We start from the raw sequence: 21264 nt of genomic DNA on the forward strand, positions 1-21264 counted from the left end.
CGTCATCAAAAAAACAAGGCGTTAATTTAGACATCTGAATACCTACATTATTTCTCAACATTCTGCCAATTGCTATTCCATTTGATTTTCACTCCAAATTGAAGCTAGTTTTGCAAAAAACAAGGTTTTCCTCCATCAGTTCGTTCAAAATTTCAGCGCGACATGCGTGTTTATTCTAAGAGCCATATAATGCGGACGCGATTGTAATCATGTTATTGCATCCAATTATAGTTATATCATCCGCTTTGAGAACAGTCAATTATGTAAGCTGATCTATGGCGAGTGGATAGAGCGTTGGACTGGGAATCTAATATGAAATATTTTTGTGGGTTCGAGTCTCCGTGTGGCTGAATTTTCTTTCTTTTTTCTCTTTTCTCATTTTGCTTCCTTTCTTTCCTCTTTTCTTTCTCCCTTTCTTTTTTTTTTTCTTTTTTTTTTCATTTCTTTCTTTCTTTCTTTTTTGTTCATTTTCTTTCTCTCGCTTTCTTTCTCTTTTTCACTATTTCTTTATTCTTTCTTGCTCCTTTCTTTTTAGTTTTATTTGATTGATTAAGCTGAGTGCAGTGAATCGTGATTGATTGTTTTTCACTTTATATAATTCAGAAATTTGTAGGCCTGCTAAGTCTGTCTTGTTGATTTTCATCCCAAATTCGATTTACAAATAGGCCTAATTGCTTTTTGATATTGTTGTTGTTGCCTACCCTTAGGCCTACATTGTAATCAGGGGAATAGCAGCATTGATTTCATCAAAGATATCAAGGCTATAAATTCAAAATCAACACATTTTCCAGGGCGTAGCGTGACGAAGTGCCCCCAATCACTTTTAAAATTTATAAAATCCTTGTGAAAATTGCGGTTTAAAAGCGGCTTGTGCCACCCCGGCATCCGAGCTCCGGGCACGAGCTAAGCCCAGTTTCATAGCCTTTTCATGTCTTGACCGTGGATCGATATTCTATTGTAAGTAGGCCTACGTCCCGGCACGCTTGTTCATTTTCTGCATGGCTGTTTCTGTTATGAACTTACGCCCTCTGAAATCAAGCGCATGAAAAACTCTCGGCTAACCTTAAGGCTGCAAATAAGTCACTATGTTCCACGAATCAAAAGCTTTCTCGTAATCTATATAGCCAATACAAAGCTTCAGCTGATACTCATTTGCTTTCTCAATCAGTTGGTTCAAAGCATACAGATGATCAGTAGTTGAAAAGCCCTCTCTGAAGCCTGCCTGCTCTCTAGGTTGATTTTCATCCAAGATTCTCTTGATTCTATTCTGAATGATTGGTGTGAAAATTTTATATGCATGTGATAGCAGACTAATTGGTCGGTAGTTTTTGATATATCCTCTTCATCATGTAGAAGAATAATCTTAGCTTCCTTCCAGGCTGCTGGTATCTTCTTTTCTGTCAATATTTGGTTGTATAGTCTTGTTAATTGAGTGATGATTTCCGCACCTCCTATCTTATACACGTCACTGGATATGTCATCAGTGCCAGGTGCTTTGTTGTCTTTCATTTGTTTTACTGCTGTCTCTACATGTACTTCTTTAACAGTTACATTTGGTATGTCTGTTTGATCTGGAGATAAGAAGTTTGGTTTACTTTGGTTAGAATGAGAGCTACATGTATATAGGTCTTGGTAAAACTCTGCACAGATGTTGAGTATTATCTTCTCTACTAGATGTAGGAATACCATTTTTGTCTTTCATCTGGCTGATTCTAGTTTTCTTACTATTCATTTTGGAGATCTGTTTTGGTCCTTTACCACTTTCTAGGATGGACTCAATTTGTTCTCTTTGTTTTCTTCTACTTCTCTGACGCCTCTTCTTTCTAACTTCCTTCACAGTTTCTTTGTACTCTACTTTCTGAGTAGTAGTTTTGTCTATGATTTCTCTGAGTATCTTTCTTTTAATATCTAGCTCCTCAATCTCAATATCTTCTTTGGTTTTTGGTTTCTTTGTTCTTTCTTGTGGTGCTATCTCTTCAGCAGCCTCTGTCACTGTGCTGGATATAAGTGTAGATCTTGAGTCTATATCATCCATATCCAGTGCTGTGAATTGATTCCTGAGTGTTAGTTGAAATTCTTCCCTCCTTTCTTTCAGCCGCATTATATAAAGTTTGCTCTTTTTAGCATTCTTGATGAATTTGAGTCTCGTCAGTTTCTTGTTCAATAGTATCTTAGCTCTAATCATCCTGTGATCGCTGCCAATGTCCACATTCGTGATCACTTCACAATTCTGTAGTATGCCTCTCTGGCTACTTAGTACAAAATCAATCCTGGGCTTTCCCATCTCCAATATCTGTTTTCTTTCTTTTTGAAGAAAGTGTTGGCAATAACCAGGTTTTGTTGTGTAGCATATTCAAGTAGCATCTCTCCACTTCTGTTTCTTTCGCCAATTCCATACCTTCCCATGATTGATTCCTCTCCGGATTGACGTCTACCTATCTTGGCGTTGAAATCTCCCATTACTATGGTGTAGGTCGCTCTACTTTCTTCCATCGCCTTACTCACATCCTCATACATTTCTTCTACTGCTTCATCCTCATATTCGCTGGTAGGTGCATACACTTGCACTACACATAGGTGATTGTTTGCTGTCAGTTGTACATTAGTGAAACAACTCTATTTGAGTAGTATTTTATTTCTCTAATATAGTCTTTGAATTTTGGATGGATCATGAATCCAATTCCTTTCGCATTCCTGTTGTCCTCAGTTTTTCCATGATTATAAAGCCATGCTCCTCCTTTCAATTCTTCAATGCCCTCTCCAGCACGCTTTGTCTCTGACAGTCCTATAATGTCCCACTTGAGATCTCTTAGTTCATCTATAAGTGATTCCAGAGATTCTTCAGTCCTTAAAGTTCTGGTATTATATGTACATACATGTATAATACTTCTTTGTCCACTCATATGGCTCTCATCAATCTTGCAGGGTCCTTTCGGCTTTGGCTGCAAAATGTCATACGAAGTGTTGGCTTCCGAGTCATGACTGGGCAAACTGCAACCATCTTTTCTCTGGTGGTTGCGCCCGTATTGGCCTCGGGCATTACAGCCTCTTTTTACTTTCACTTCCATATTGATTCTTAAAGGGTTTTAGCCATATACTGATGCGCTGGCTGGGCGAGTTGTCAGTAGAGGTTGAAGTCCGGGTTACCTCACCCTTAGTCTCACGATGGATGCAGACAAAGCAGTGTGCTGCAGTCATCTAGGCTACTCCAATAACCTATCCGATCCAGCTACAGTCCACATCAGATACATCAAATTCTAAATATGAGGAATTCATGTGATGTCACAGTCAGTCCTCCTCCCGGTGTCCTTCTCGGGCATTCCTAGCTCGAGATACTCTGGCTAAAATACAGGTTTACATTTACTATCTTACATTATCTTGCTGTATTTCAGCTAGAGCACCATAGGTAGAGCAACCGGGTTTTTTTGGAGAACAATACTGTTACGTAAGATGAAGAAGAAACCCGCCCGGAACCCGCCCTACTCATTATTTCATTGTACGTATTGCAATTTGCCATAACACATTAAGTAATCAACACAAAGCTTTTGTGAGGACTAGTGAGTGGATAAGAAACTGACAGCGGAGGATACGAAAGACACGCTGATTTTTAGTTGTCAATCATGAATTGCCGCAACGTTTTACATAGTATTTTACTGCATGGCATTCCGCAAGCACCATGACAAATTATGCCGTATTTGTGCAAAGATCATCTCATATGAAGTAAGCTGAATGCGATCTGTACTTACACATTCCGGTCGCTTTTTATCACCTATTTGCAAAATCACAAATGCGTGGCTGGCGTGTACTTGTGAATTTAAATGTAAGTATAAGTATAGGACTTAAAGGCCCATTCAGTGATTTGCTCACCCGGACGATCGTATAAAAATCATCAAAATTAAGATTTTGGTACCTTTGTCATTGTCATATATGTGCTAACATAGCCTGCGAGTGGTTCAGCCGAAAGCCATGTATTTAAGACAAAATAAGACATTTTACACAAATCTGTAATTTAGATACTGACAGTATCTAAATTAGCTATATTTGAATGGGGCTTCAACTTCGTCTGTACTGCTGTTTTCTTCGTTTTTTGCCAAATTTTTCATTTCCAAAATACCAATGACAATTTGAATGACTTATCCTTCACTTTTAAGCAATTTATAAACAATTTTATTTTTTTTACACTTGCACTTTACACTGAATGGGTCTTTAATTGACTCACGCAGTAACAAAAGCCGAATAATTTTCACCAATTATTAGCTCAAAGTGAGAAGTTAAATTTTGGGGTCCAGCTGGTGAAAATGGGGGGTTCTGGACCCCTAAGCACAGGACCTAAATACATCTATGATGATTGCACACAAAGTTAGACACAACTCCGACTACCCCTACCCCTAGATGTATCTTTTTGAAATAATATTTGTTTCCTAAATGTTTTACATGTAGGTAAATATGGCACACTGTATCAGGTATACAAGTATTGCATTGGTACTGAGACTGCTTTCATTTGGAATCCTTTTTGCCCAAGTGCATACTGGTCACAAGAAAAGTAAGTGGAAATAAGTTTTGGTAATACTGAATACAGTCCAACCTCTTTTATCCGGCCATGATGGGACCAAGCATTGTCCGGATAAGTGAAAAATCCGGATAAGTGAATTACATGTAATTCTGCATTGACTGACCAAGTACTGAAATTGGGACAACAAAATATTGTTTTAACATGGGGTAATAACACTAATAGATGGTATTTGAATGCTTTATGCAACATAGATATGTCATTCCTGGCATTCAGAGTGCGTGGAATTAAGGTGTCAAATTATCAAAAACATGTTCTCCAGTGAAGATTTCTACATTGTAAGCCGGATAACAGAGAGATCCGGATAAAAGAGGTCCAGATAAGAGAGGTTGAACTGTACAATGTAGGTGGAAAAGTGATGCATAATCATGCTTGGCGTATTTTGGGGGGGCTTTAGCGCCAGCCCCGGGTCAAAGTAGGGGCGGTGGCAAAAAGCGAAGGGCGGCGGAAGAAGAAGGGCGGCAAAAACAGGGCGGCAAAAACGAAGGGGCGACAAAAGCAATTAGCAAAGAAATAAGGGTGCAAAAATTTAAAAGCATAAAAATTTTGAAAAAAGGTTTTTTTTTTTTTTTTTTTTGCTCTTCACTTTTTCAAACGACCGTGAAAAAAATTGGTCAACCTTTTCGGGCTGTTAAGGAAGTGGCGGCAAAATTGTTTCTTCTTCAGCCCCGGGTTAGGCGGACCACGGATACGCCACTGATAATGGAAATCAAATGAAGGACAAAAAAAAACCCATTTTGGATTTTTGCTTGACAAAACCAAGTGATTTTTTTTACACATTAGTCACTACAATATTTCGTCCAACAGAGAGCTCAACTCTGAAACTCTTGAAACCTCAAGTTCAGTTCAGTTCAGTTCAGTTTTATTTCATCAAATTCATCCATTAAATAAATACAATATAAAAAAGCTTTTACAAACATCGTATAATATGGTGAAATGATGAGTGCCACTTAACGCAGAGCGTGTTGTTGTGGCACCCTTTACAATAGTTAGTATTAAATAATTATGATAAACAAAATTTTAGAATAATAATAAATACAATAGCAAGATATATGCCTTGTGGAGCAGCACAATTTCAATGACAAATCCACAGCAAACTTTGGACAGAGCTTTAATTAGCCTCTGGCCATAGGATGGAAGAATGGCCTGAGCAACTCCAGTAATAACTGAAGATTCTGCAATTGCCTAGTTAAGGGCCCTTATGTTTGACCATGGAAATAACTGATTTTTTTTTGTCCTTCAGATAAGATCTACTATTTCCATGGTTTGACAAAGAATGTTGTAAGGGTTAGCTTTTAATAATCTGAAGATTTCTGCAATTGCCTATAGATTTTATAAGGGCCCTTATGTTTAACAAAGAATGTTGAAGAGATAGCTTTTAGTACTGGTAATAATCAATCATCATCACATTCATTGTGAGTACCATTGCCAAGGATAAGTTAATTGGAATGTGATCAATATTTTAAATCAGTGATAATGCTAATTAAATGGGTTCCTGAATTCAGAGAAGATAAGAATCTTCACTGTCGAGTTTTAAAGCCCTGTTTAAAGCGCTTGCTGAGTTTTTCTTAAGACTCGTTCTGGATCACTGCTACAGAGTTTTACAGAGTTTCTTTTGTTACATAGCTGCATGGAACCCATTGTTCTCTAGCTCTATCGAGTGCTAAAAATGTAACTTAAGGCTAATGTTGTTTACAATACTTCAACTCTGCATCCAGCTTTGTTTGAAATAATGTCATCTCCCACGTTCTATTAGATGATAGACATACATGTATACAGGGTATCCAAAAAAAAAGAGGCCCCTCATTGCGCCCTCCTTTTCTCATATTTCAGAAAATTTGATCAAGTATATGTTGGTATGTAAAGAAGCCTTTATCCGTTAGCTTTAATAAACCGAAACAATTATTTCAATCGGCTCATAACTTTTGAAGATATGCCCTTTTAAAGAAATGTATCCGTTTTTCACTCTGTCAACGGAGGAGGTTTGGTTACTTCAAAGATTGAAAAGTGCATATACCATGCATGAATATAAAACATTCCTCGATGTTAACTTTATAAAATAACAACTTTATTTTAGGGAATGGGCTTTACCGGTGGGCTTTTGGGTTATGGATTTTGTTTTAAGTGTCATTAATTTGGGCGAAATTGATGTGGGATGGGACTTCTTGTGCTATACTTGCAATTACTTATGTTTTTCTCGGTTATTTTATGCCTTTTTGTTTTATTATGTTTCTTACTTTATTGTTTCTTGCTTTCTTTTTATTGAAAACATTAGTCATTTCTCTTTTTGGAATAAATGGTAGTTTAGTTTGTCTTTATATCTTTTGAAGTGAGTTTACTGTGCTGCTCTGCCCTCTACCTGGTTGCCTCTTTTGACGAATACAGGTTTCAGCCCTAGTCCTCATTGCATCAATTGCGTTGCGTACCAACCTTGGGCGCCGGATACGTGCGAATATAGCAGTAATACGTTTGCAAAGATCTTGTATTTTGCCACAAATGAAGAAATCAAGTGGTGTGAGGTCTGGTGATCTTGTAGGTCATTCCACAGCATGACCCATCCCAACCACTCTGTTTGCTATCCGTGGACAGAGTGAAAAACGGGTACTTGTCTTTAAAAGGGCATATCTTCAAAAGTTGTGAGCCGATTGAAATACTTGTTTTGGTTTATTAAAGCTAACAATTAAAGGTTTCTTTTACAAAATATATTTGATCAACATAAATAGGCGAAAAAGAGGGCGCAATGAGGGGCCTCTTTTTTTGGGACACCCTGTAGCTGTGTTTCAAAACAATGCTTTTTATTCTCTAACTCTTATATTTCATGCAGGTGGAAATAAAGTACTGCTGCTACTGTTAGATGGCATGCGATGGGATCTGTTTGGTGCAGAAATGCCTGCGATGAAGAAGGTACAAGAAAATGGTGTGCGATTAGACTGGGTGGATACAGTGTTCCCTACGTTATCATCACCTAGTATGTTTAGTATCGCAACAGGTGAGTTAGTGAGTAGCAGGGTTATAGCTACTATAAAGTTGAGTGCCGGCTAATTTTACTATCCAATTAGAGTGCTGGCTCGGGGCACAATCTTTTTAGCGAAAATGAGGGATCAGGGAATTGGCTAGGGGGTATACCCCACAATTTTTTGTTGGTTTTTTAATCTTTTTATGATGAATAAAACATTTGTGGGGGGAAATCAAATAAAGTAAAAAAAATTTTAGTGCCGGTCCATGCCGGTTACCCCTGACCGGCACCGACCGGCATGGCTATAACCCTGTTGAGTAGGACTCTAGTCCTGTCATCAATGTACCAAAGACATGAACAAACAAGTGTTCCAATGTCGACATAAAAACCAGAAGTTGAGTTTTGAAATAACAGGCATGCTACCAATCGCACTTCTAGAAATGTTAAGACGTGTTATTAAATTGTAGATTTGTACTCGGTAGATGTTTAGGAATTGAGGTGTGCTATAAATCACACTCGGCCCTGTGGTGATTTAAGGTGTGCGATCACACTCACACACCTTAAAACGCAAGGCCTGAAAAGTTTGGACATCGACATCTCTGAAAAGATGCACGGTATAATGTATGGATACCATATGCACTATAGTTTATGTCATGTTGACACATCATTGACATGGCAGAAAATAAATTAAATGATGTTGTCAAGGAAAAATGATTCTAATGACACTGACCTAAAGTTGATGACTCAGTCGCAGAAAGGCCTATGTGTACATCCATATCAAAATGATGCACTTGTCGGCTGCTACATGTGTCTCATTTCACATAATAGCTAGGAATAAATACCAGACTCATCTCCGAATTGGAAGTCACTTTAAATCATTCTAAAGTCACATAGTTAAGAAATGTTTTCTGAATTCCTAAACCATGATTTGAAGTGACCTAAACTTTGGAGATGAGTCTGGTATTTATTCCTAGCTACCTTAAAACCTCATCTACAAGCATGTAGAGTGTTTTTGATTAAAGCTAAATTTAGACTGACAATATTATTTATACGTCCTACCCAGTCTCGTTAAGGCTTTTAGCGGGATCCCGCAAAGTGGGGCGTACCTCGTCCCATTTTTTCACATGTCTGATTGTGGCAATTAGCACCTTGTAGGTGTTCCGATAAAATCAATGGTCAATAATAGTAGTGGCACCAGTCGCGGTACGCTGCAGTACGACGGACCTCTGCACCGTGTACATTGAATAAACAATTGGCAGTGATTACTCTGGCTTAAATCATGGGTCAATATAACTGTTAAAAGATTCTAGGAGGGTGTAAATGTGTGATAAATGGATGAATATAACTGTTTACTGTTACAGTAACCAGCGACTTTATTGCCAGGTTTTAAAGTCATAATGTACGATTTTATAATATGAATTTGGTTAATTTTTTTCAAACCTGATTTTTTGGCATATTTGTAATGTTTACACATGTCACAACTTCCACCTAAATGGAATCAGCCAAATTTGTTGTGTTTGTAGGTAAACAGAGCAAAGTTCGACATAAAGTCATAATTTGAAATTATGACTTTATGTCCGCCCATAGAACTGCGTGTTAAACGGCCAAAATAACAAGCAGTGTTTCTTTCACGTTACCTCATTATTTCAGCTCAAAATGGACAGAAACCATTCCCGATCATTATTACTAGTATTATTTCAGCATTTTGAGTATATAATGACAAATTTAAAATTTGAAGGAAATCGTACATTAAGCCTTTAATATTGCATTCTCCAGATCGGTGTAAGAATTATATATCAATCATATAAATAGCCAAGTAAAATGTGAACCCAAGCCATGTCGTGATAATTATTTAGTTATTGCTATCACCATCCTATGGTTGTGGATATTATCATCTATTTTAGTGAAACTATGCAATTTATGATATATTTGCGATATGTGAATTATTTAATATTCAATTTTATTACATCCCAGCGACTCCTTCTGAAACAAAACAGAAAACTAAACAACATCAATTCAAAACACACATAGCGATCAAGATAATTAAAAATTCATGATAGGCCTATAATTATTATTAGTTATTTTCTTTGAACCTCGCCTATTAATGGGGGAAAAAAGAAAAAAATTCTTGGCTCTAATTTACGGTTTGTTGTTATGTGGTTTTCATCTCAATACTAAAGTTTGCGTGTACCCAGGCATCGAGGCATTCTCAACCAGGGACTCGTGGAAGCATCTATGTATAGATGGAGGCCAGCCGCGAAACCCCGATCTACAGCTGTAGCAAGCCTAGATAGCGGCCCGATGCTAGCGGGCCAGGTAGCCAAACTCTTCAGCTCGTTAGATACATTTTCGCCCTGGGTTTTCGCCGTGTTGAATCTCCACTCGTTGCACTCTAGGAATGCTAAAATTAAATAAAAATGAATGTTTCTTAAAAGGTCCTATTGATGATTCGATCCTTGAAGGTTGAATTAATTGTATTCGATCGACACATCGTGTAGGTCTACCCGCTTTAAAAATCAACAAGAAGTTCAACTTGAAACATCACTGGGAATCAAGTTGAAGTTAAATTGATTTTGATATTATCGACATACTTCATGTGCAAGATATTATCACAAGACTTGTAAATTTTATAGGCCTATCTTGCACATTTCTTACCTGATTTATATTGCTTGTATTGCTATAATCATTTCAAGACATAATTTTTGTACGTTTCAGCAGTGTTTTTCGTACTTTTGGCACATGTTCCCACTACAATTTTTTTACAATCGTCCGATGACGGCATTTTTCTTGTCAGATATACCTACTTGTCATGCTTGTTCTCCATCTCATCATGACAACACATGCGCACCGATGGTAACTATATATAGGGTCATTAATTTATCTTTTCCATTTTCCATAGACCCTAGAGTGAATGTTGCATCGTATTTCCATTTTAAAACGTAGGCTAGTCATCGTTTTATCTTTGGTATTATATTCTGTCCAAAAAAATGGACCCGTTGATGGACCATGCTCAAGGATCAGTGATCCCTTGTGCGATCCATGGACATTGCCCTGCACTGCAGCTCGCCTGCCTGATGCCTACCGTGAGCCGAAACATCATCTTTCTTGTTGCTATTAAACCTCCCACGAAGCCTATCGGAGATATCAGTGAAAATCATGGTGAAGGCAGCTTTTCGCCTGGGGGGGGGGGGGTATTGTTCCAAAAAGTTCGCATCTCTAATATTCTGGCTGACCTCACTAGAAAATTCAATTCAATGAACACAGCCTTGACATAGATCCCGCCAGCGCTCAGCGCGGCGGGCCCGCCATGGAATCCCAGTTCACTATCTGATTCAGGTACATGTACATCATCGGATTTAACATCCATCGCAAAAATGGCTTGAAATTTTGAAATATACCCCAGGAACGAGTACCGGGCCTCACTTGCAGTACATGTACAAAAGTCAATTTAGTATTTAGCACCATGGCATGGCAACAGCTGATTTTCTCTGGAATATTGTCAACAAGCCCATACCATTGGTACATTAATACCATATGCATCGAGTTGTAACCATGGTAACGCCGGGCGGTGGTCTTTGTGGTCGATGTCCATACCATTGGTACATGTACCATGCATGGAGTTGTAACCATGGTAACGCCGGGCGGTGGTCTTTGTGGTCGATATCTGGTATATCATGCGTATACATTACAACCTGGATGTACAACCAATCACAGTGTGGGAAACGAGTTCAGGGGCTGTGCAATAGTTATGAGCCGGGGAGGGGGCAGGGCTGTCAACGCATTGGGTCACTTTCTCACGGTCTCACGCCAAGGTAGTATATAATATCACGCCTAGTAGTAAATCTCACGCAAAAAGCTGGAAAACGAGTAAAATCTCACGCATCGTCAAAATTTTTTGTTGTCCCTCCCCCCCTTTTTTCACATTCTCGAGCCCCGTGGCTCAAATAATCATGGATCAAAATGAACATTGTAGTCGGCAAATCCCGGTATAAGTACGCCTCTGTCTCACGCCAAGCAATTACAAAAAGTTGACAGCCCTGGGAGGGGGTGGGGATAAGAATTTTTCGGATTCACTTTACTTCCAAGAATTTTTTCCAACCCCATTAGAAATGTATGCCACCATAGGCGTAGATCCCGTGGTGGGGATATAGCCTCCCAATATTTTGCCATGGCGGATTTCATCCTCCCAGTGGCGTCGCGTCAAAGGGCACGTGTCCCCCCCATTGATTGCAAAATTTAGAAAATGCCATGGGAAAATGCCCCCAAACGGGCTTGTGCCCCCCCCCCCCCCCAATCAGACCCGGTTGGGTCCGATTGGTGCCAATTTTTTGCGAAATTATTCCACTTTTGCACCATATTTACACCAGTTTAGCTTTAATAAGGCACAATTTTTCATTTGTACCATAAACTTATTCTCTTGCCAAAAGGTGCCTGATTTACTATACTTTTTTCCAACCCCACCCCCCCCAATGTCAAAAAGAAATCTATGCCACTGCATGTTATACCATGGAAGTACTAGCCCTTCCATGCTTTATAGGCCTACTCAATTCATACTCACTGCGCTCTAATTTGTCAAATTATTATTGGAGTAGCTATAATTAATGACGGGGGGGGGGGGGAGGCAGGGCGCGTTGTTTCCCTACAATAATGCTGGCCAATATTTTTAAATATTAAAATATCGTTGTCCTACACATTTTGGTGTGTAGCCAGTTTTTCAGAACGGACGGAGGGGGGATGGCCACAGACTTGCTATATTTTTTGCCAACAGAACCCGATTTTTTTTTTGGGGGAGGGCCCAGAGCTCAAGAATCTAACTAAAAAGGGAGAGAGATTGGGGTGCAGAGGAAACTTTTCCAACAATTTTTCACCGCACGTTTATGGGGCTGGCATTTTCTTCGGAAGGGGCGGGGGGGGGGAGGGGGGGTCCAAATTTATAAAAAGTCGGCGCCAATAAAATTGCGACCCCCTATTTTGACAACAAATATTTAATGACCCCTCCCCCCCCCCCACCTTACCCCCTATATATGCTTAAAACACACTATCTGTGGTCATCTTGTGACTCCCTATACATTTTTGGTCATCAAAAATTTTATGACCCCCTTTTTTTTTTTTCCAAAAGTTTATGAGCCCCAATATATTTGGGACCTACCCTCTTCCGAAGAAAATGCCAGCCCCTTATATACCAATATCTGTTTCCTCTCCTCTCACTGCTCCCCTCCCATAATTCCCGATACCGTCACTGCGGCATGCGGATAAACATTTTGATATTGAATTTTAAAAGTCAATATCAAAATTATGTTTACACCAGGGTTACACGCACACATATGTTGTTGCCATTCCGTCTGGTTACCATGGTTACATACACATGGTCCCCCAACTGCTCCCCAATAATAACTAGATCTGGTTACAGATCTGGACCTAGCGGGCCGGAAATGCCAGTCTTAACTTAAAGTTTGACCTTTGACCGGCTATTATGGACATCTCACACCATTAATGGTGCATCACTGTAGCATGTAGGGGCTTTATCCGTCTTCCATAGGCTGAGATACAGCTACTTTTCCGTAATTTTAAATTTTTTTTTACAAATTTGACGTTTTGACCTCCTTAATGACCTTTGACCCCAATATAAAAAAAAAACCTCATATACACCGAGAAAATGAATTGTTACAGTTTAAATTAAAAAAATCTACTATGCTTAATTATGGAGATAAAAATTCTTGAAGTTATTTAGCTTAAAACCGGAAATGACCCCTTAATGACCTTTGACCCCTTATCTGTGAACACCCTATAGACACCGACCAAAGTCAAGTCACATGATCTAAGCATGTCACCATCACATGTAATTTGTGGAAGAAGAAGCATTTTGAAGATATTTGGTTTTATACCGGAAATGACCCCTTAGTGCCCTTTGACCCCAAATCTGTGAACACCCTATAGACACTGGATATAGACGATGCATATGTGCAAGTGACATCATTGTAGGATGTAACATGTAAGGGAAGAAGCATTTTGAAATTTGTTGCCAGAAGAAAGAAAGATCCGGTAGCATTTCAAGACCTAGCCGGTGTCCCGGCTAGGTAATGATCATGATAATAGGTCATCAACGGGTCAAGTATGTTATTTACATTAGGGATGTGAGGCTATACTCTCACATCCCTGGTACCATGCATCTAGTTGTAACTATGGTAACGCTGGGCGGTGGTCTTTGTGGTCAATGTGTACAGCCGTTCGGGACAAGTGTGTGAGAAGCGATTTCACATCAGGCTGTATTTGTTTATATTTTTTGCGTGTAAAGTGTTACATCTTCCAATATTTTTAAATAATAAATAGCCGTATTGTCCTGGCAGATTGTGTTTAAATGCTAAGTTCGTATAACTTTTGTGGTGAATAGTTACATCAACAAATCATGGTTGAATGTTGGCAACACGTGCTTTCTACCGTATTTTATGGACATTCTACCGTACTTTTACAGAATACCGTATATATGCTAATTATACGGTACTTGTAAACATCATCGTTTTTGCGGTACAATGCTGGCAACTTTAATTGACGGGTATTTTACCGTCAGTGTATGCTATTAAAATGTATAAAAATCTCAACCTTTTTTTTTTATAGAATAGCGGGGGGTCCAGCAAAAAGTGGATTTGAGTCCGAATCCATACATCACTGCAGTGTTAAATGCATGCGAGTATTTGGGGGGGCTTTGGGGCGCCAGCCCCGAGGTAAAAACAGAGGGGCGGCAAAAAAGAAGGAGCGGCGGGGGGGAAGGGGGGGGGCAAAACAGGGCGGCAAAAAACGAAGGGGCGGCAAAAAGAATTGGGAAAGAAAGAAAGGGCGGAAAAATGTGAAAAAGTCTAACAATTTTTGAAAAAAGGTACTACACATCAAAATGTGTTGCTTTTAGGGCGCTAGCGCCGAAAATCCTTTGCTTCAGCCCCCCGGGTAGGAGCGGCCACGGTACGCCACTGAAAATGTATATTGAAAAAGCAAGAAACAGAAAAATAGCTCATGCAATAAGGGGCTGTGCAATAATTATAAGCCCCCGGGGGGTAAAATTTCCCAATGGCTCGCCTAAAATTGATTGCCCCCCCCCTCTCGGCCTGCAAAAAATCGCTTGCCCCCCTCCTCTCGGCCCGCCAAAAAATCTTTACACCCCCCCCTTTTACACATGCCAAATTTTTGGGATCCCAATTTTCAAACTTTAAAAGGTCTAGATATATGTTGCGAGCGCAGCGAGCAGGAAAATTTGCATATTAAAGCGTTTTCGTACTGTTTTCCTAAGCCTTTTTAGAGCGTTATATTGAAAAGGCGCCCCATGAATGTGTGCCAAAAATCGCTCGCCCCCTCTCGGCTGGCCAAAAATCGCTTGCCCCCCCCTTTCGGCTCGCCAAAAATTTCTTGCCCCCCAATTTCACCCTCCCCCAGGGCTCATAGTTATTGCACAGCCCCTAAATAGGCCTATCTAAAAAACAAAACAACAAGCAAACAAACAGAAACAAAAACTTGCCCGATCTCAACATTCATCCCCCCGTAGGCCTATAAAATATAATAGCACGTCCTTAAAAATCATGAGAATTTTATTGACACATCCTATACCAATTCGTTAATTGATGTATGCATAGCAGGTATTTTATGGGTGATAACGTAATCTAATGTAATCTGGCAAAACCAATGTAATCTGGCAAAACCAATGTAATCTGGCAAAAGCAATGTAATCTTCTCTGAATCTGTCAAAAGCAATGTAATCTGTAAACAATGCATAGACAATGTCAAGTAGTCCCTATATAATCGATGATATTGTACACAAACCTGTTAAATCCAATGTGCGGCGGACTGCGGTATACTTTGCGGCGAACTGCGGCATCCTTTGAGACTCGTGATCTCTTAGAAATGCCGACAGACGTACGCATGAGCGTAACTTTATAAGGCAAAAACAAAAAAGGTTTGTCTCAGGACCCCGCGCGAATAGCTTTTAAAATGAGATTTACTTTTTTAGTGCATTTTTTTCTTTTCTTTCTACCTTTTTTTTTTTTTTTTTTAATGATCATCGTAGTTTCCAAGAAAAATTACATTTTCGGCACAAACAATTGGCGATCATTTTGACAAAATGTCAAAAATAAATAGGCCTACTCCAAGAACTGTATGACATCGTTCGCTCTGAATACCGATCTGGGAAAATGGGTCTTTGTGACCTATATTTTGCAAAATTTTCTGACTGCGAGGCCTCGCGCACCCCAGTGTGGTCCCACAAAATATTTTTAAAGTTTAAGCCCCCCCGCCCATGTTGAAAATCTTCCCAAGTCTATGAATTTATTTGTAGGCCTACTACACAAAGTGCCCAGTTCATTCACTTTTCTTGCGCAAGGCACCCATCCAATCTCATCTAACCAAACATTTTTATGTACAAAAACTACATTTATTTACCGTAGTTAGATATTTGGAGAGTAGTTTCCGAAAAATTTGTTTGAAATCGCCACTTCCAAACTCACTAGAAAGTCGTCAAAATTTGCCGCAAACAAGTGCCAATCATCTGATCTCTTCCGGGTTTGATGTGTGCGTTGGTACCATGCGCAATGGAGCTTCAGTTTTCATTTAGACTTAGAAACCTACGGCATGGAAACACCGCGGTTATCAGCGAATCGCACGTGGTTTTTTTAAATTACGTTTTCCGAATACGGTCATCAGTACTATTTTCGTTACATATTTTATGAAGAATGAATAATATTACCGGGTTGAATAATTAAAGGTTCTGTTTTAGTTCTACGGACATGCATGATTCATGGGGAATCGAGTCATAATGTAAATAAACATGGATTGGATATAAAACTAGCAAACATTTTACTGGCGATCTGTTGAAGACACAATTTTACTAGGCCATTTTCTGAGCACTGAACATGCTGGATGATGCTGAATCAGTCAAAATGGAGCCAAATTTATAGGGAAAAATTATGCATCGCACATGTTGCGATCATCTACTGTTCGATGTATGATAGCAGGGAAGTGTATAGCAATTGGCAAGTTTTGCATCGCATTCCGCGATGCGAAACCGGCGAATTCGAACCCTGCATGGATTATACTTTTCATTTAATATTCATAACTTATGATTCTGATATTTGTAGCGTTTAAAAAAATAAACACGAGGCGATTGTGCAGTATCAATGCGGAAAAGGGGATTGCATGACGGTCGTGGTCAGTCGTGTATATCTGAGGTTCTCGCGATAGCCCATGTAATATTACAACAATGAGGAATATTAGGCGCATTTAGGCCTAAGTTGGTGAGTTGATATCAAAAAGATAAGCTTTCTAGGATTAGGTTAAACTCCCGGGTTAAACTATGGTTAAAACAATTTTTACCGGCGATTTTAAAATGAGTAGGCCTAGGTCTATTTTCAGGGTTTGTCATATTAGACATCAGTAGCCCAGAATGGCTTCTTAATTCTAATTAGCTCTTAAAAAGCTATAGGTCTAATTCAAAAGTTTCGGGGCGTTGTCATTGCCCCTTAAATTTATTTGATAGTATCAGAAGGCCTATAGGCCTACGACCACGATAACAGTTCATCCTTTTTGACAGATTGTCTCATATCTTCTCTGCATATATACACCCGTACCGGAGCTACCCGGACAACACAGTACACTTTGTGATCGCCAGCAAAATATAAACATACAATACAGTTATATCTTAATTATATATTATCAACTCCACAACATCATACAGTTATATGTAAACTATCAACTTCACAATATAATCATGATTTAAGATATTAAGTGGACATGAGTTTCAAATCGGTGACAACACAAGTGGGTAAATACTCCCGATCGATCGAGTAGACGGTGACAATGTTTGTTCTTCCTTGTTGCCAATTAGGTATGTAAATAGATCTGTGCTTGCGGCTTACCGCGGTAGGCTTCGTATTGAGTTGATGCGATGGTGTTTATTGATCAGTCTCACACTCTCGTGATAAAGCAGATTAGCTGATAGCGTCTAATTGGGTCGGCGGCCTGCGGTATAAATAAAACAACGGATTCGCGATATGCGGCGGGTCCGTTCTACTGCAGGAAACCTTATAAATAATATTGTCAGTCTACCTTAATATGAGACAGCCGTAAATATGCCTATACAATAGATTGGTCTTACAATAGTACTTGTTTGTTTATGCTTAAGTATCTGTAATTAATTTGCTCAAATTCCATAATATTATAATTTTGTCGATGGATGGCGTCTGGATTAATTTAGTTTTCATCAAAAGCACTATATATGCTTGTAGATGAGGTTTTACGTTATTATGTGAAATGAGACACATGTAGCAGCTAACAAGTGCGTCATTTTGATATGGATGTACACATATATTCCCACTCCTAACATTGGGACAGGGTGGGCAACACAGATTCAAAGAAAATTGAAGTAGCCAGAGTACTTTTCTTTCCATTTACTAATAGTTTTCACACGCCTCTATAATGTGAAACTTTGGGGTAAATCACCCTTAGCCTCTGTGTATTTTGAATCATGGAGCAAAGTACTAACTTATATGGTGGATCCAACTTCATTACATTTGGCTCAGGGTTTCCGTAATGGATCAATCATTTGGGAACATTTTGTGATTTTTATTCTGGAAAATTGCGGTAAAGGCTGTCACCCAATTAGACTGCCTTGAGTGTAGTCAAAGTGTTATTTTCCTCTTCAATTTCTTTTACAGGTCTCTACCCAGAAAGTCATAACATAGTTCACAACAAAATATTCACTACTACAGAGCAAGTTACATTTCATTGGAATGAGGCCTTCACAGACCCTAAATTTGCCTACTGGTGGGACCAACCAGGAGTCGAACCTGCATGGGTAACGGCTGTCAAACAAGGCCTAAAAGCAGGCAGCATAGCCTATCCCGGTGGGGAACTTCCAATTCACGACACAGTGCCTACAAAATTTGTAACAAACAAAATCAATTGGACGTTGAAAGAGCGAATTGATACCGCTATGGCGTATTTTGAAGAAGATGATTTTGAACTTGTATTTTTATACTGGGTTGATCCCGATGAAACTTTACACAACCACGGAATAGACTCGCCGAATATGTATCAAACGTTACAAGAAATCGACGAAGGTGTGCGGTATTTATTTGAACAGATTAGTGAAGGTGGACTTGAGGATGTTTTAGATGTTTTGATAACGAGTGATCACGGAATGACACAATGTAATGAGAGGTTGGTGGTACAGTTATATGACGATAAGATTATTGATCCACAGGATGTGCAGTTTATCACTGGTTATGGATCCATGCTTCAGATTGAGCCTCAACCAGGAAAACTGGACAAAGTAAGTTTTTATTTATCTATTTTTTTATTAACCCTATTTCGTCAAATAGTCGCCCCCTCAAATAAACGCCCCCCCCCACCACCACTTTTTTCAACCAAGATGTTTCAAAAATTCCAATATTTCCATGCTATCTTGTGTAGTAAGCTTACCAAGTTGCTCACATGGTCGGTAATAGCAGCAATAAATGGCGAAAATCTGGATCAGAAACCCGGAAGTGAGCCAGAAGTCAGTGTTTCTAGTTCATAGTTCGTCATTTTAGCGTGTGTTTTTAGTTGACCTAATGATTTTAACGGGAATTATCATTCTAAAATTGACCTTGAATAAACGCTCCCCCTTGGGAAAATGTAACACCCCGGGGGCGTTTATTTGACGAAATACGGTATCTATTTTTTTATTTATATAACTTTCGGCTGAAGACAGGGAAAGCCTAATAATGCTGATTATTAGTATTAGGCTATGCTTGGCTTTGGCCAGTGCTCAGAGGCTAATAAATTAAAGGGAGAAAACTGAATATGATGGGACAAGGGATATGGGAAGGGATTCAATTTTAGAAGCAGGAGGAAAACCGGAACAACCGGAGAAAAACCTGCGAGGATGAGTATCAATCTGCAACCAAACTCACATGTGGCAATGCGGAGAATTGAACCCGGGTGAGAAGACTACTACGCTAACCCGTCCATTAGAAATACTGTTGAGATGTCTTTTGACGTTGTCAACTTTTCAACATATTTTTATGATACACGTACATGTATAGTCTATCCGCTGCATCTAAGTAGAAGTGAGCAAAACCTCTAATTGCTCACTAATTGATAATTGCCCATTTTGGTCAGATTCAGAGCTTGAATTGTCTGATCTCTGGCCCATTTTTTTATGGTACATGGAATGTTCTGCCCAGTTAACTATTGCCTTAGCTTGTGAAAAATGTTAATTGGTAAGTGCCTCATCAGGAGGATGCTTGGGGATTTGTGATTTGGGCATTCACAACAGGATTCTCACCTCTATTGAGATAGCAAAAATTAACATCTGTTTATAGCCTGGCCAGAGTATAACGTCGAATAGCATCAAAATTAGTGTGTAAATGTTATCATATAATTATTATATTTGTGACACGATCAAAGGAAATTAGCCAAATGTATAAAATGTTCAATTTCAAGTTAACCTATGTCTCTTAACACTTTTAAGCTTAATACCCATCAGCCCTATGTATTTTATGTGACATGGTACCACAAAATGTTAAAAAAAAGTTGCAAGTTGGTAGTTTCAAGACATTCCGTCTGCTGAGTTGTTCTTTGTTTGCCACGCACCTGTACAAGAGAGCTTATAAGCCAGTAGGTCGCATGTCATAAGTTGGGTATGTAAAAAGGGTGGAGGGATTACACTTTTCTAAAAATTGTGATACAAATTTGATTGGCTTTCCGTAACCCCATATCCTACAGCAGTGGTTCATACCTCATTTTAAGCCTAATTTTATACTCTTTCAATCTACTGAAGCATATAATTAAATACATTATTCAGTAAAAACATCACATCAGTTGAAATGAAAAATGCCAGGGGTGGAGGAGCAGGCGGATGTGGAGCAGGCGGATGCGGGAGTGTGCAATAGGGCCTATGTGAAAATTCACATGTCAGCATGTCAAAACTACTGGTTACTTTTTCAAATCTATAGTGAGGGTATAATGTATTGACAGCTTTGAATGTAGAATTTGTACAACTAAAACAATTACTGATTACTTAAGGTGGTACTACACCCTCTGATAAATTTTGTGACTAATTTTGCATTTTTCTCAAAAAGTAACTACAAAATTACTATATTTTGTGTGCACACTAGTAACAAAAGTTAATGTATATTATTGGGGCAAGGAATCCAATATACTTCACTGAGATTTCAGTGATTCAAGACAAGGGGTTCATTATAGAAGTAAAAGAAATGAGGTACATTCTAACGGTACCTCTTTTATCATAAATAAAGTACCGTATACAGCTTGTCTTGAGCCACTGAAATTCCAGTGTAGTAACTTGATTCCTAATACCCCTATAATTTACATAACGTTTGTTACCAATGTGTTATTATTTTAATATTTTTTGAGAAAAATGCAAAAATAGCCATAAATTTATCAAGGGTTGTAAAAAAAAAAAAAAAGTAAAGGAGTCGATCCTGTATAAACAGTAATCGGAGTGCCCATCTCTCTTTCATTGGCGATTGGGCCAGACTCCTCCATGTAATGTTGCTATAGGGGGATCGCTACACCTCCTCTACAGCGAGTCTGTTACCTTCCCAGCATTTAAGAATGAAGGTACCCATTTAAACACCTGGGTGGAGAGGAGTAATCGAGATAAAGTGCCTTACTCAAGGGCACAACACGATGGCGTCGCCGGGGCTCGAACCCGCAACCTTTCGATTATGAGTCAGTGCCCGTTCCGCTAGGC

At 39.0% G+C, this 21264-nt stretch overlaps 1 protein-coding gene across 1 annotated transcript in view; it reads left to right on the plus strand.

The window, feature by feature from the left end:
• LOC140140127 (ectonucleotide pyrophosphatase/phosphodiesterase family member 7-like) overlaps window positions 1–21264 on the plus strand; it is a 31471-nt gene that overhangs the window by 4388 nt on the left and 5819 nt on the right. Inside the window, exons 2-4 of the mRNA XM_072161964.1 lie at window positions 4441–4543; window positions 7395–7559; window positions 18221–18837. Coding sequence (XP_072018065.1) covers window positions 4447–4543; window positions 7395–7559; window positions 18221–18837 — 879 coding nt within the window. The 5' untranslated portion in view covers window positions 4441–4446. The remainder of the gene's footprint in view (window positions 1–4440; window positions 4544–7394; window positions 7560–18220; window positions 18838–21264) is intronic.

This window comes from Amphiura filiformis, chromosome 18 (assembly GCF_039555335.1).
Source record: "Amphiura filiformis chromosome 18, Afil_fr2py, whole genome shotgun sequence".
Lineage (NCBI taxonomy): Eukaryota > Metazoa > Echinodermata > Ophiuroidea > Amphilepidida > Amphiuridae > Amphiura > Amphiura filiformis.